The sequence below is a fragment of the Heptranchias perlo genome, chromosome 5 (genome assembly GCF_035084215.1).
Source record: "Heptranchias perlo isolate sHepPer1 chromosome 5, sHepPer1.hap1, whole genome shotgun sequence".
In the NCBI taxonomy this organism is placed as follows: domain Eukaryota; kingdom Metazoa; phylum Chordata; class Chondrichthyes; order Hexanchiformes; family Hexanchidae; genus Heptranchias; species Heptranchias perlo.
This window is the reverse complement of record NC_090329.1, coordinates 101,190,799-101,206,520: the sequence shown is the minus strand read 5'-3', so window position 1 is coordinate 101,206,520 and position 15,722 is coordinate 101,190,799. Positions and strand designations below refer to the sequence as shown.

General features: G+C 40.3%; 1 protein-coding gene across 1 annotated transcript in view; it reads left to right on the top strand.

Annotated features, from left to right (window-relative positions):
• ttk (ttk protein kinase) overlaps positions 1-15,722 on the top strand; it is a 60,879-nt gene that overhangs the window by 16,732 nt on the left and 28,425 nt on the right. The window contains exons 8-11 of the mRNA XM_067983874.1: positions 2,585-2,673; positions 3,006-3,084; positions 4,113-4,230; positions 12,244-12,416. Of these exons, the coding sequence (XP_067839975.1) occupies positions 2,585-2,673; positions 3,006-3,084; positions 4,113-4,230; positions 12,244-12,416 (459 nt within the window). The remainder of the gene's footprint in view (positions 1-2,584; positions 2,674-3,005; positions 3,085-4,112; positions 4,231-12,243; positions 12,417-15,722) is intronic.

The following is a 15,722-nucleotide window of genomic DNA, read 5'->3' as shown; positions in this document are numbered from 1 at the left end:
GCTACCGTCCCCGAATACAAGTGTCCATGTATTCTTGTTTTCTCCAATTTAAACTACTAATTTCCTTGAAATTATTGATTTCCTGATTTGTGCTCAGTTATGTCTCAAATAAACATAACTCAATTTTCACTGATTTTTATGGTTACTAAATAAAGACTGGTCATGCCTTTAGCTGCTGGTGCCTTTTGTATATAACACCCATACAGAAATGTGATCTCACAGTCTCCCATGGGAACAGAATGAGAGGGTGATGCTACTTTTGTTATCTATCTCAATACAAACCAAACAACTTTCCATGTCCCTCCAATCCTTTCTTTCTTCAGGAATTCTTGTCACTTGAACTTGCACAATTTGTTTCTTTGGCCTTTCTTACCAACTTGATCCATGTTACCCATTTGTGTATTTGAAAAAATAAATTCTGTCTTGATTTTTAACTTATGCATTACTGAAATTTGTACCATTTTGTCATGTAATAACTTTTCTGAATCAGCTTTGTCTCTTTCATAATCTTAAACTTTAATTTGAAGTTTCTGCTTTTCCAATGATAAGCCTGACATCATTTAAACTTATTTTGTAAAGAAAATTTGTTGCTTACCTCTATGCAAGAGAACTATTATCTTTGTACAATTGGATGGCCAGAACTGCACATAATACTTTAAATGGGCTCTAACCAATGTGCTTTTGACTAACTTATCATGTTTTTAATCAGCATATGCCATGTTAATCCATGGTCCCATATTAGTTATTTGAGAGTCTGGTTTTACCATTTCTCATAATTTGCATTGATAATCTGATTTTTGTTGTATGCAAATTTGGGACTTGCATACAATATGTTCATTCAAGTTTCTATTCTATCTCTATGTATAGAAGAACCTTGTGTAATGCATACACATCTGGTCCCCCCACACTTCCATGTCAAGATTTTATATTAAATGTTATGTAAATGTTTCTAATGTGAATTCCAATGTTAAGTAACAGTGGACTGTAACAATGATCTCTCTCTCCATTTTTTCCCCCCAAAATCCTTTTAAATACCTTCTGAAAAAAATATCTGCCACTTTTTTTACATAACATTTCTATTGTCCAACATGTGGTTTTAAACCCTTTTTTAAAAAAAGTTCAAAAGATAATGGGCCGGATTTTGTTGAGCAGCGAAGGAACAGAGACTTGCACTCGACCATAGACTGAGCTTTTGCACGGCAATTTCCTGTAAATTAAAGAGCCAAAAAGAATGGCGCCCTCTACAGGGCATCTGGGACCTGTGTGAACGGGGCGAGCAACTATCTATCCCCATAACCAATCAGAATGAAGCTTATTAATAAGCCACACAGAGACTGAGCCAGGAAACGTAAGTTAGAATAGCAAATTTAATGTCAAATCAGGTACAGAAAGCAAAATAAAGAGAAGGTAAGAAATATTGAATTAAGGGACCAAGTTTAAAACAATGTATTTAATTTTCTTTTAAATGTCCAACAACAATTAAAATCTGAAGGAATGAAACTCTGCCCTTAAGGTCAATTTTCAATGCCAGAGAGGCTGTTTGGCAGTAATTAAGACTTACCATGCTGTTAAAAGGGTACTTGCATCGGAATGGACAAGCACAAACTTTGATTAGTCCGTAAGTACGGACAAGCACAAACTAAGATTAGTCCGTAAGTATGGCATCAGTGCAGGAGCTCCACGCTGTTCCATTCATTTGAATGGGGAGCCAGGCGTCTTTGCAGAACTTACGGAGGAGCAGAGCATCCGGTGAGCAACTTCCGTATTTCCGCATTTAACTGCGTATGTGTGGTCACCGGAAGTTGCTGTACCATTTGCACAGAAATAAGTGAACGCTGTTAGCCTCGCCATTATTTTCACTGCAAAATTCGGCCCATTATTGCACAATAGCATGTTTAAATGTATCCATTGTCTTTTGTGTCTTTCAAAACCTTCATTAAAGTTTTTACTTGAACGTCTCAGTCCCTTTTAAAACCTAGGCTAGAACTTCATATTTTTGTCGAGAGCTGTGACTTGTTTGCAGGTGCTGAATCCATGGAAAAGCAGTGAAATCAATTTTTTTGGTCTGTTACCATTTCAGAGTCAGAGAAAAACATTCAGGATTAGTTGAGAATAAGATGGATTATCTAAATAATGAAAGCAACTTTGTGATGATACGATCGGATAAGCTATGATAACGGTTTAAAAATCAATTGGCATTTGTTAGTTTGATTGCTTTATTAATGTTCTCAGCGGTCCCAAGTTCAAAAATATTTTAAGTGAATAAAATCTGATTCAGCTAAGTATTTACTTTGGGAGTGTAACAGTGCCATTTTAGTTTAAAATTGCATCTGTTATATTACTTTTCAGTTGAATGCATTCAGGCACATATGAGTTCACATGAGCTCAATGCAGTATATTTTACCTAAACTTAAACGTCAAATAATCATTGAATCTAGGTTAAAGCAAGATCTTTATTGAACAAAGGTGGCAGGTTAGTGTTGTTAAATGAGGGCAATGTGGCTCAGCATGGTCATTGTAATTTCTCCCCACCCCCCAAAAAAATCAATTGTTGCAGCATAAAAAATCTTTGTTTTCTTCACAGATCTTACAAGCAGGCAGTGTCCCCCTTCAGCCAATAATGAATGAAGCAGTGAGTGGCTTAAAGAAGATGGATGTTGCTTCTGTGAAGATGTAAAGCATAACAAATTCATAATTGTGTAACTCGTGAATACATAGTTATCTTTTACTCAAAGCTAACTAGTGGGTGAATACTTTTTTTAAAACCCTATCAGTGGCTCCTATTTCCCACCATGGGCAGTATATTTGGTGTGTTAACCAGATTTTTGACATTAGGTATATCATAAAATAACTTGTGCCTGGTGATTTGTGGCAAGTATAACACTGATTAAGATATTAAAAACTGCTTTCTGCAGTGATAAGAATGTTGTAGGAGTACTACATGCTTTGTTATGTAATTGGTTGTACTTAATTCTCTAGATAACTTCTCATTGTTTACTCTTCAGGCGCACCTGTCCAACAAAAGCAATGCGTGTATTAGCTTCATCAATGCTTCAACCAGATCCGTGTGCCTATGACCTGAAGGTAATTTATTTAACCTCTTTCAAACTCTTCAGCCAACACTACAGGCAGGCAACTAATAGAGGCTTCTCTCAAGCCAGCTGCTTACATAGTGAAGTTCTCCCATAAGAAAGTATCTGGTTTCTATGTGGCTTCTCTTACAACGGTGCAGTTGAAATTGAGAACTTGCTACACAGTAAGCTTTGAATGTAAATGTGTATTCTCCACTCTGTTCAACATGCTACGTCCATTGCTTTGAATTCTTTTATTACAAGCATATAAATTGATGTAACAGAATTTGCAGATTTTATCCGATCTAACATATTAGTGGGTAGATGAAAGGGGCAACGTCTGCCAATTTTTATATTAATTAGACAAATGTTTTGGAATCCTTCCTTTCAAACACTTTTTGATTTTGTAATGTGTATTTTTTTAAATGAGGTGGCACTGATTTTATGCTTTTGGTCACTCCTCCTTTGGCTCAGTGTCAGTTTTTTGGTCACACATCCATAAAATACTTTGGAAAGTTTTTCTCTGTTAAAGGTGCTATATAAATGCAAGTGGTCTTTGTCCTCTTAGAATAAGTGGTGGAAGACTGGTCAGTGCTTGCATTGCTAGATTTTGAACCTAGCTCCAAAAACGTGACTATCTGGATGGAGTACGTTTAGTTATGTTAAAAGGTCTGACGTGGGCTCTTTCCTCTGGCCACCCCCATCAATTGGCATCATTAGCATGTCTTTTTCAAATGCTGAAGCACCTTCTGTGCTTTTCCAGCATTTTCTATTTTTATTTCAGAATTATTTCATGTATATTCAGTGATTTAAATGGGCATATTTTAGACCTGAGGTTTTCGGTTTGTCTTTCTGGCTTAAGTAAAGGATACCTGAAAAATTAAAAGATGCGTTTGTAGAAATGAAATGATGCATGTACCAGCTTTATTTTTATTCATTGTAATTTATGGGTGGTCACTATTCTATTCTGTACTGAAATGTCTCCAATAACTATTAACCATATATTGAAGTTCTTCATGTGTGTTTATTTTACACTTTCAGTATGGTTCAAGTGTCATCAGTTCCCCAAATTTGCAATGCTGTAATGAAGATAGTGAAAAGGTTAATGATTCCCCAATCTTCTCTTGTAGCAGAACATTTGCTTTAAAAAAGCAAGGAGGTAAGTGTTAAATAGAACTTTGTGTAACCTCCAGTTGAAAAACTCCTGGGTTTTGCTTAACTGATTGTTGGGTATTGTCCATTAGTGAACAGGGAAAGCATTAACATTTTGCCTTTTAACTGGCTTCTTTTGGGTGGTGGAGCGGAAGGGGTGTTATAATCATTCTTCTCTCTCCTAGCTGAGAGCCAACAGTGCTAAAGATTGAAATATCTTTTCTATAGTGGAAGACGAAAGGTGCATTTGGTGTATTTTAAGTCTGGGATGCAAATAGTAGGGAATGGAGCACTTCTTCACTCTCACTTCGCTGACTGCAGCAAGTGAGCGCAAGCTAGATTCAAGGTGATGCTCCTTATTCTGCCCCAATCATACCTTAACCTCTAAAGACATTGCCTCTGTCTTCCACATTAGCTATCCTTGAAATTTCTAAATGAGAATGCCATGTAATGGTATGATGACAAACAGTGACTACAGCAAGAGAGTGAGGAGGGAGCAAAGAAAAGACTTGTGGCTGATTTCAAATCTAGTTTACAATGAAAAAATGCTTTAATCTGGTAAAATAGTTGTAGTCTGAGAAACTTCCATGACTTTCTATACTTTGCAAAGAAGGTATGTCTCTCTGGCTGCCATCTGCTTCTGCATAATGGAGGTAGCGTCCTTCCATTTTTACATGGTTTTCCTGCAATATCAACTACATGGGTCTAATATAACTACACAGTGCCAGTCGTATTAAATTGCACTTTTCTAGATTGGCACATTTTAAACAACAGTATGGTGGGCTTATCTCTGCTCCATTTCTATGCCCCGTTTTTATCCTAATTAATTTCTGCTTGGGGAATATTTGGTGGTTCAAGTTTAGAGCTTTAGGAAGTAGGGAGTCGAACTATATCTCTGTGCTGCTATTGCAGTGGTTTCAATTCACCAGGCCTCATCATATTATTTCCATAAGGCAGATTATATTTTGAGCGAACGCAGTGGTACAAATGACATCACATGGAAGTAACTCGTTGAAGATATAAATAAATTGAGAGAAATCCTGTTTTACTTCTGGTGTCATTGTGGACTAGGTTGTAGTTCATCATGTTGTCTCTTACTCCATGTAAGATTATGCATGTCGGCAGTAGCGTTTACAGTATGTTGGCCTTTATTGCAAGGGGGTTGGAGTACAAGAGTAAGGAAGTCTTACTACTATTGTACAGTGCTTTGGTGAGACCTCACCTGGAGTACTGTACAGTTTTGGTCTCCTTATCTAAGGAAGGGTATACTCGCCTTCGAGGTGGTGCAACGAAGGTTCACTAGATTAATTCCTGGGATGAGGGGGTTGTCCTATGAGGAGAGGTTGAGTAGAATGGACCTATATTCTCTGGACTTTAGAAGAATGAGAGATGATCTCATTGAAACGAATAAAATTCTGGGGGGCTTGACAGGGTAGATGCTTGAGGTTGTTTCCCCTGGCTGGAGAGTCTAGAACTAGGGGGCATGGTCTCAAGATAAGGGGTCAGCCATTTAAGACTGAGGTGAGGAGGAATTTCTTCACTCAGTTGGTTGTGAACCTTTGGAATTCTCTACTCCAGAGGGCTGTGGATGCTGAGTTGTTGAGTATATTCAAGGCTGAGATCGATAGATGTTTGGACTCTAAGGGATATGGGGATCGGGCAGGAAAGTGGAGTTGAGGTTGAAGATCAGCCATGATCTGATTGAATGGCGGAGCAGGCTCGAGGGGCCGTATGGCCTACCCCAGCTCATTTTTTATGTTCTTATGTTGCTGTAAACCCTTGTTATGAGACTTTTATGTTGCATGTACAAAAATCATAACTCAATCTTTTCACCACCTCACCATGTCCCTCAATTTCCCCCCCCTCCACCTCTCCCCTTCTCCAAAGACATACCATTGATCAGCAATTAGCACTAATACTGTGGAATAAATGAGTCTTTATCCGGGTGGCAGGCAGTGACTAGTGGGGTACCGCAGGGATCAGTGCTTGGGCCCCAGCTATTCACAATATATATCAATGATTTGGATGAGGGAACGGAATGTAACATTTCCAAGTTTGCAGACGACACAAAGCTGGGGTGGAATGTGAGCTGTGAGGAGGATGCAAAGAGACTCCAATGTGATTTAGACAAGTTGGGTGAGTGGGCAAGAACTTGGCAGATGCAGTATAACGTGGATAAATGTGAGGTTATCCATTTTGGTTGTAAAAATAGAAAGGCAGATTATTATCTGAATGGTGATAGATTGGGAAAAGGGGAGGTGCCATGAGACCTGGGTGTCCTTGTACACCAGTCGCTGAAAGTGAGCATTCAGGTGCAGCAAGCAGTTAGGAAGGGGAATGGTATGTTGGCCTTCATTGCAAGAGGGTTTGAGTACAGGAGCAGGGATGTCTTACTGCAGTTATACAGGGCCTTGTGAGACCACATCTGGAATATTGTGTGCAGTTTTGGTCTCCTTATCTGAGGAAGGATGTCCTTGCCATGGAGGGAGTGCAACAAAGGTTTACCAGATTGATTCCTGGGATGGCAGGACTGACGTATGAGGAGAGATTGGGTCGACTAGGCCTATATTCACGAGAGTTTAGAAGAATGAGAGGTGATCTCATCGAAACATATAAAATTCTAACAGGACTAGACAGACTAGATGCAGGGAGGATGTTCCCAATGGCTGGGGAGTCCAGAACCAGGGATCACAGTCTCAGGTTATGGGGCATGCATTTAGAACAGAGATGAGGAGAAATTTCTTCACTCAGAGGGTGGTGAACCTGTGGAATTCTCTACCACAGAAGGCAGTGGAGGCCAAGTCATTCGATGTATTCAAAAAGGAGATAGATATATTTCTTAATGCTAAAGGGATCAAGGGATATGGGGAAGAAGCGAGAACAGGGTACTGAGTTAGACGATCATCCATGATCATTTTGAATGGTGGAGCAGGCCCAAAGGGCGGTGATTGGGGAGCTACATTAAAAGGTATGACTATTATCAGGCAATGGCTAGCATTTAAAGAATTAATACATAATTTGCAACAAATATATATTCCTTTAAGGCACAAAAACCCAACAGGAAAAGTGGTCCAACCGTGGCTAACGAGAAATTAAAGATAGTACTAAATCAAAGGAAGAGGCATATAAAGTTGCCAAAAAAAAACAGTAAGCCTGAGGATTGGGAGCATTTTAGAATCCAGCAAAGGAGGACCAAGAAATTGATTTTTAAAAAAGGGAGAATAGAATATGAGAGTAAACTAGCGAGAAACATAAAAACGGACTGTAAAAGCTTCTATAGGTTTGTAAAAAGGAAAAGACTGGCGAAAGCAAATGTGGGTCCCTTACAGACAGATGGGAGAATTTATAATGGGGAATAAGGAAATGGCAGAGAAATTAAACACATACTTTGTGTCTGTCTTCACAGAAATACGAGAGAACCAAGGGTCTGGCGAGAATGAGGAACTGAAAGAAATTAGTATTAGTTTAAAAAAAAAGTACTAGAGAAATTAATGGGACTGAAGGTTGATAAATCCCAACGACCTGATGATCGACATCCCAGGGTATTGAAAGAGGTGGCTAGAGAGATAGCTGATACATTTGTTGTCATCTTCCAAAATTCTATAGATTCTGGCACTGTTCCTGCAGATTGGATGGTAGCAAATGTAACCCCACTATTTAAAAAAGGAGGGAGAGAGAAAACAGGGAACTGCAGACCTGTTAGCCTGACAGTAATAGGGAAAATGCTAGAATCTATTATAAAGGATGTGATAATAGGACACTTAAAAAATAATAGGAATTGGCAGAGCCAACATGGATTTATGAAGGGGAAATCATGTTTGACAAACCTATTGGAGTTCTTTGAGGATGTTACTAGTAGAATAGATAAGGGGGAACCAGTGGATGTGGTGTATTTGGATTGTCAGAAGGCTTTTGGTAAGGTCCCACACAGGAGGTTGGTGAACAAAGTTTAGAGCACGTGGAATTGGGGGTAATATACTGGCATGGATTGAGAATTGGTTAACAGACAGAAAACGGAGAGTAGGAATAAACAGGTCTTTCTCAGATTGGCAGACTGTGGCTAGTGGGGTACCCCAGGGATCGGTGCTTGGGCCCCAGCTATTCACTATCTATCAATAATTTGGATGAGGGGACCAAATGTAATATTTCCAAGTTTGCTGATGATAAAAAAAATAGGTGAGAATGTGAGTTGTGAGGAGGCTTCAAGGGGATACAGACAGGCTAAGTGAGTGGGCAAGAACATGGCAGATAGAATACAATGTGGAAAATGTGAAGTTATCCACTTTGGTAGGAAAAACAGAAATAGAGTATTTTTTAAATGGTAAGATATTGGGAAATGTTGATGTTCAAAGGGACCTGGGAGTCCTTGTACATGAGTAACTGAAAGCTAACATGCAGCAAGCAATTAGGAAGGCAAATGGTATGTTGGCCTTTATTACAAGAGGATTTGAGTACAGGAGTAAAGATGTCTTACAGCAATTATATAGGGCCTTGGTGAGACTGCACCTGGACTATTGTGTACAATTTTGGTCTCCTTACCTAAGAAAGGATATACTTGCCATCGAGGGAGTGCAACAAAGGTTCACCAGACTGATTCCTGGGATGGCGGGATTGTCGTATGAGGAGAGATTGAGTAGACTAGGTCTGTATTCCCTAGAGTTTAGAAGAATGAGAGGTGATCTCATTGAAACATACAACATTCTTACAGGGCTCGACGGGGTAGATACAGGGAGGATGTTTCCCCTGGCTGGGGAATCTGGAACGAGGGGTCACAGTCTTAGAATAAGGGGCCATTTAGGACTGAGATGAGGAGAAATTTCTTCACTCAGAGCGTGGTGAGTCTTTGGAATTCTCTACCGCAGAGGGCTGTGGAGGCTCAGTCATTGAGTACATTCAATACAGAGATCGATAGATTTCTTGATATTAAAGGCATCAAGGGATATGGGCATGGTGCAGGAAAATGGCATTGAGGTAGAAGATCAACCATGATTTTGTTGAATGGCAGAGCAGGCTCGAGGGGCTTGATGGCCTACTCCGGCTCCTATTTCTTATGTTCTTATACTATTTGCTTTAATGTTGGGTCTGTTGTCCTTTTGTGATTTTTAACTTTCCCTAAATTTCCTATTTATTTCATACATTTCTGAATCCTTCATCAATGTGACAAATTTGTCTGGCTCTATGAGCCATAATTTGCTGAAGCAAATGGCATCTGCCGTTAGACGTGCCTTTGCATGTTTAGATTTTTTTTGTTGTGTGGCAAGTTGCTAAAAGTGCAAGCTGATAACAGCACAGCGAGGGAAACAGGGCATTTGGGACCTGAGTGAACAGGGCAAGCAACTATGTATTTCTTTAACCAATCAGATTGGAGGATTGTGAAATTAACAATCCAAGGACTGAGAAGGAAATGTAAATTAGAGTGGGTGAATTCATTGTCAAATCAGGTACAGAAATAGAGAAAGAAAGATTGGATTAAGAAAGAGAAAAAAAGAGACAAAGGACAAGTTTAAAAATATCATTTTAAATTGGAATTTAAAAAAAATCTCCAATTAAAATCTGAAGGAATGAGACTCCACATTTGTTGTTAATTTTCAGTGCCAGAGAGGTTGATTGGCAGTAATTAACAGTTATCACATTGTTAAAAGGGTACTTAGACTTGAAATGGACAAGACTTTCTGTGGTGAGTTTAGTTTGGGCGTTGGGGAGAGTTATAGAACAAAGAGATCTAGGAGTACAGGTTCATAGCTCCTTGAAAGTGGAGTCACAGGTGGATAGGGTGGTGAAGAAGGCATTCAGCATGCTTGGTTTCATTGGTCAGAACATTGAATACAGGAGTTGGGATGTCTTGTTGAAGTTGTACAAGACATTAGTGAGGCCACACTTGGAATACTGTGTACAGTTCTGGTCACCCTATTATAGAAAGGATATTATTAAACTAGAAAGAGTGCAGAAGAGATTTACTAGGATGCTACCGGGACTTGATGGTTTGACTTATAGGGAGAGGTTGGATAGACTGAGACTTTTTTCCCTGGAGAGTAGGAGGTTTAGGGTTGATCTTATAGAAGTCTATAAAATAATGAGGGGCATAGATAAGGTAGATAGTCAAAATCTTTTCCCAAAGGTAGGGGAGTCTATAAAGAGGGGGCATAGATTTAAGGGGAGAGATACAAAAGGGTCCAGAGGGGCAATTTTTTCACTCAAAGGGTGGTGAGTGTCTGGAATGAGCTGCCAGAGGCAGTAGTAGAGGCGGGTACAATTTTGTCTTTTAAAAAGCATTTGGACAGTTACATGGGTAAGATGGGTATAGACTGATATGGGCCAAGTGCAGGCAATTGGGACTATCTTAGTGGTATAAACTGGGCGACATGGACATGTTGGGCCGAAGGGCCTGTTTCCATGTTGTAAACTTCTATGATTCTACAGCACAAATAAAGGAACTCCTTCATTCAGTGCATTTCAATGGGGAGGCAGACAGTGAGATGCCATTTTCGCGAAGCTAACTGCGCAGCAGCGCATCACGGACAGCAACTTTTGGATATTTGAGATTAACCGTGCATCTGCCCCTTGCCTGAAATTGCTGTGCCATTTGCCTCATCGTTTTCTTGACACCAAAATCTGGCCCAATGTTATCAAACCTCTTCTTCAATTTTGAAAGCTTATTTATGGAACCTTGAAAGAGAGCGAGCCAAACTCACAACCTTTACTCATGACTTGGATTTGAGACTTAATATCATTTTGCACTATGCTTGGCTCTCTTGGGCAATGATATCCTTTCCTTGGAATAATGATCAATACTACGATGTAGAGATGCCACTGGCAGCTTTCCATTGTGATTTTCAATAACTCTTTTATTACTGCAATAACTACTGTAATATATGGCCTGGTTTGGTGTTGTATGATTTAAGTTTATCTATTTGAACTTAATTTGACATCTACTGTACAAATCTTTTGTAAAAGATCCAAATCGTTCAAAGTCTGGTTACATTGAGAGGAGTTTGGCAGTAAAAAGCATTTGAAGATTAAATTGCTAGGTTTTTTCTTCCTTTTTCTTTGTATCTTCCCTTCTCTCATCCCAACTTCTTTCACCCCCTGTAAGATAAGATAAGGGAATAAAAGTAGCTAGCTGATACTAAAAAAAATGCCCAGTGTACAAAGGGTCAAATAGAAGAAAGGAATATAAAATCCACAAGAACTGGCAGTCCTACTGATAAGAGATCTCTATTGATCAGGGAACAGATGTCATTCATTGAGATGGTCAGTCTGTACGAAGCAATTGTCACCAATAAGTATCCTGTACAAGGTAATCGTCAAATCAAAGAAATCAAAACATGTCCCTGCCTAGCAATTGACTTTCTATTGGATAGATGCAAATAGTGTCATTTGAGACCACATGTTTGCCCGGGAAAGTATAAGATAAGAAGTTTTGACCAGCTCTGTCTTATCAAGCAAAGGAAACAAAGATAATCATGTTAACTGTTGAATTACTTTAAGGGCCTTTGACCTTGTTACTTGATTGATCTTTGTCATTTGTTTATCAAGTACAGGAAATTCACACTTAATTGAGGCAAACAAGGACACAGCAATCTTTGTAAGTTACAAGCTGTTTAAAGCCAAATCGAGCAAAGGCACTCGGCCTGTGTATTTTAGATGAGTTTCAGCTAAGGCAAGAGTGGGCGTGTCCAATAAAAGCGTAACGAAAGGTATAAATGAAAAAGTACAAAAGATTTAAACACAGTAGAGAACAAGATCTACTGTGTTCCACTGTTGTCCAGAAGACTTGGAACCGGGTAATAGCAATCTTGTATTCTGTTATTGTCGCTTAAATACTGTGTATTGATGATTCTGCTGACGTTATAATAAAGCCTTGTTATACTCACTTGGGACCGCCAAGCAAATTATTGGAAGGGTAACCTAAGGCGGAGTGCCCATAAACAGGGGACCCGATCTCAACACCCTCCCCGATGAGCTACTGATCTTTTTTGAATGTGGAATATAGGTAAGAAGCATGGCTTTTGTCTTACAGAAATTCCTGACCAAATTAAGCAAGAAGAATGTGAACTAAAATCTGACAAGCTGAAAGAAAAGGAGCTAAAGGAATACAAGACACACAGTGTTGGCGTAATCAAGAAACAAGGTTGTTTTGCTGCGAAGGAGAGAGAAATATTTGGCAGTGCGTTTGATTACATTTCACCTGAGGTAACATATACATTTTTTTACAACTACAGTAGGTTTTTTTTTTATAGTATTGTTTCTTTTTTGCAGGCAGGAATTATAATTTTATTGCAACTCTTTTTCTTCGCTCCCAAATTTCTCTAAGTGACCGTTATGGAGCTCGGGCATGACAGATTTAACAAGTACCTGTTGACACCGCTTCTGGCACTTGTCAGTACAGTTCTAAAATCTAACTGGTCTGACAAGTGCTGCCGAATACCAGGAAACTGTTGATTTCTACTGTTGAAATCATCTGATTTACTTTACTCATTGCCACCAAGCATTGCTGCGATAATTTGATTTATTGTAAATCAGGACCCCCAGATCTCATTTTCCATACATATTTTCTATCTATTTAAGTAATAACCCTTTCCTGGATTTTTTTTTTGTCCCCCTGTGAAGCACTTTGCATTTCTCTACATTGAATTACATCTGCCACCTCTCTTCCCAATTCCCAGGTATATACAAATCCTCCTGTAGTTTATCCTGCTCAGCTTTAGAATCTACCATCTTCATTAGCTTTGTATCATCTGCAAATTTAGCCACTGCTTGTAATTTACTAACTCCAGATCATTTATGAAGGCATGAAACAAAATAGTTTCCAAAGCAGATTCCGATGTAACATGCTCCCAGGCTGATGACCATCCATGTATCACCACCTTTCTGGGTTCTATTGGTCAACCAGTTATGTACCTATTGTAGAATATACACCAGTTCCCGCTTTCTTTATTTTCAGTATTAGCCTTTCCAGAGGAAATGTATCAATTTCCTTACTGAAATCGAAGTACACCACATCCACTGCCGTAACCCTGTCAAGTTCATTTGTCACAACCCTCAAAGAAAATCAGTAAATTAGATTGACGACCTCCCCTTCATGAAGCAATATTGGCTATCTTCTATGATTTTATTTCTATCCCGATGTGTTTTGTCTTGCCTTATCTTATCTAAATCTTATCCTTAACAAGGGCTTCCACAACTATACCCACAATGGACGTCTGTAGTTTTCTGGGTCACTTTTGCTATCTTTTTTAAAAATAGGAGTAATATCTGCCTTTCTACAGTCACCAGGCCCCTCTCCACTATTCAGTGATTTCTTGGAGATTTGTGCCGGAGTTTTTGCAATTTTCTGCCTTAGTTCATTAAGGATCCTCGGATGCATCTTAGCCAGCCTCAGATTTACTTACCTTAAATTTGGACAGCTGTTCGGCAACCATGCTAGTTTAATGTGAATCGTGTCACAAGTTAACTCTGCAACACCTTCTTTGCTTTTTCAAATCAAATCAGTTATCTGCCTCCTCCGGTGAAAACAGAGACAAAAAACTTAGTACACCAGCCGCAAAAAGCAAGAAATATCAGTTGTCATGCCCTCAATGATCTTGCTTTCAGTCGCCCCACTCTATCCCTCATTTTTATTTTTCTCTTAATATAACTAAAAAAAACTTAGTATCCTCACTCCTCTTGCCATATTCAATTTGACATTTTTCTTTGCCATTCTGATGCCTTTTTTACAGTCTTGGCATGCCTATTGGTATTGAATCCATCTCAATTCTGTGCCAATTTCCTTCATGGCCAGAGAAGCCTTTTTTCTTCTTTGAGTTGCTTGGTAGTCCCATTCAGCCAGATATTAATGTCTTTTAGCTTGGTAGCTTTGCTTTGCATGGCTCTACATTATCCGGAGTCATGAGTTCAAATCCCGCCACGGCAGCTGGCGAATTTAAATTCAATTAATTAAATTCAATTAATTAAATAAAATCTGGAATTAAAATACTAGTATCAGTAATGGTGGCCATGAAACTATCGGATTGTCGTAAAAACCCATCTGGTTCACTAATGTCCTTTAGGGAAGGAAACCTGCCGTCCTTACCCGGTCTGGCCTATATGTGACTCCAGACCCACAGCAATGTGGTTGATTCTTAATTGCCCTCTGAAATGGCCTAGCAAGCCACTCAGTTGTAAAATCTCGCTTAAAAAAGTCATAAAAAGAATAAAACCGGATGGACCAGCCGGCATCGGACCACTAGGCACCGGACACGACAAAGGCAAACCAAGCCCAGTCGACCCTGCAAAGTCCTCCTCACTAACATCTGGGGACTTGTGCCAAAATTGGGAGAGACGTCCCACAGACTAGTCAAGCAACAGCCTGATGCAGCCATACTCAGAATCATACCTTTCAGCCAACGTCCCAGACTCTTCCTTCACCATCCCTGGATATGTCCTGTCCCACCGGCAGGACAGACCGACCAGAGGTGACGGTACAGTGATATACAGTCAGGAGGGAGTGGCCCTGGGAGTCCTCAACATTGACTCTGGACCCCATGAAATCTCATGGCATCAGGTCAAACATGGGCAAGGAAACCTCCTGCTAATTACCACCTACCGCCCTCCCTCAGCTGATGAATCAGTCCTCCATATTGAGCACCACTTGGAGGAAGCACTGAGGGTAGCAAGGGCACAGAATGTACTCTGGGTGGGGACTTCAATGTCCATCACCAAGAGTGGCTCGGTAGCACCACTACTGACCGAGCGGCCGAGTCCTGAAGGACACAGCTGCCAGACTGGGCCTGTGGCAGGTGGTGAGCGAACCAACACGAGGGAAAAACTTACTTGACCTCGTCCTCACCAATCTACCTGTCGCAAATGCATCTGTCCATGACCGTATCGGTAGGAGTGACCACCGCACAGTCCTCGTGGAGACGAAGTCCCGTCTTCGCACTGAGGACACCATCCAACGTGTTGTGTGGCATTACCACCGTGCTAAATGGGATAGATTCAGGACAGATCTAGCAGCTCAAAACTGGGCATCCATGAGGCGCTGTGAGCCAATCTGTAACCTCATGGCCCGGCATATTCCTCACTCTACCATTACCAACAAGCCAGGGGATCAACCCTGTAGAAGAGCATGCCAGGAGCAGCACCAGGCATACCTAAAAATGAGGTGCCGACCTGGGTGAAGCTACAACTCAGGACTATAATCATGCTAAACAGTGGAAGCAACATGCGATAGACAGAGCTAAGCGATTCCAGAACCAGCGGATCAGATCAAAGCTCTGCAGTCCTGCCACATCCAGTCGTGAATGGTGGTAGACAGTTAAACAACTAACGGGAGGAGGAGGCTCTGTAAACATCCCCATCCTCAATGATGGCGGAGTCCAGCACGTGAGTGCAAAAGACAAGGCTGAAGAGTTTGCAACCATCTTCAGCCAGAAGTGCCGAGTGGATGATCCATCTTGGCCTCCTCCCGATATCCCCACCATCACAGAAGCCAGTCTTCGGCCAATTCGATTCACTCCA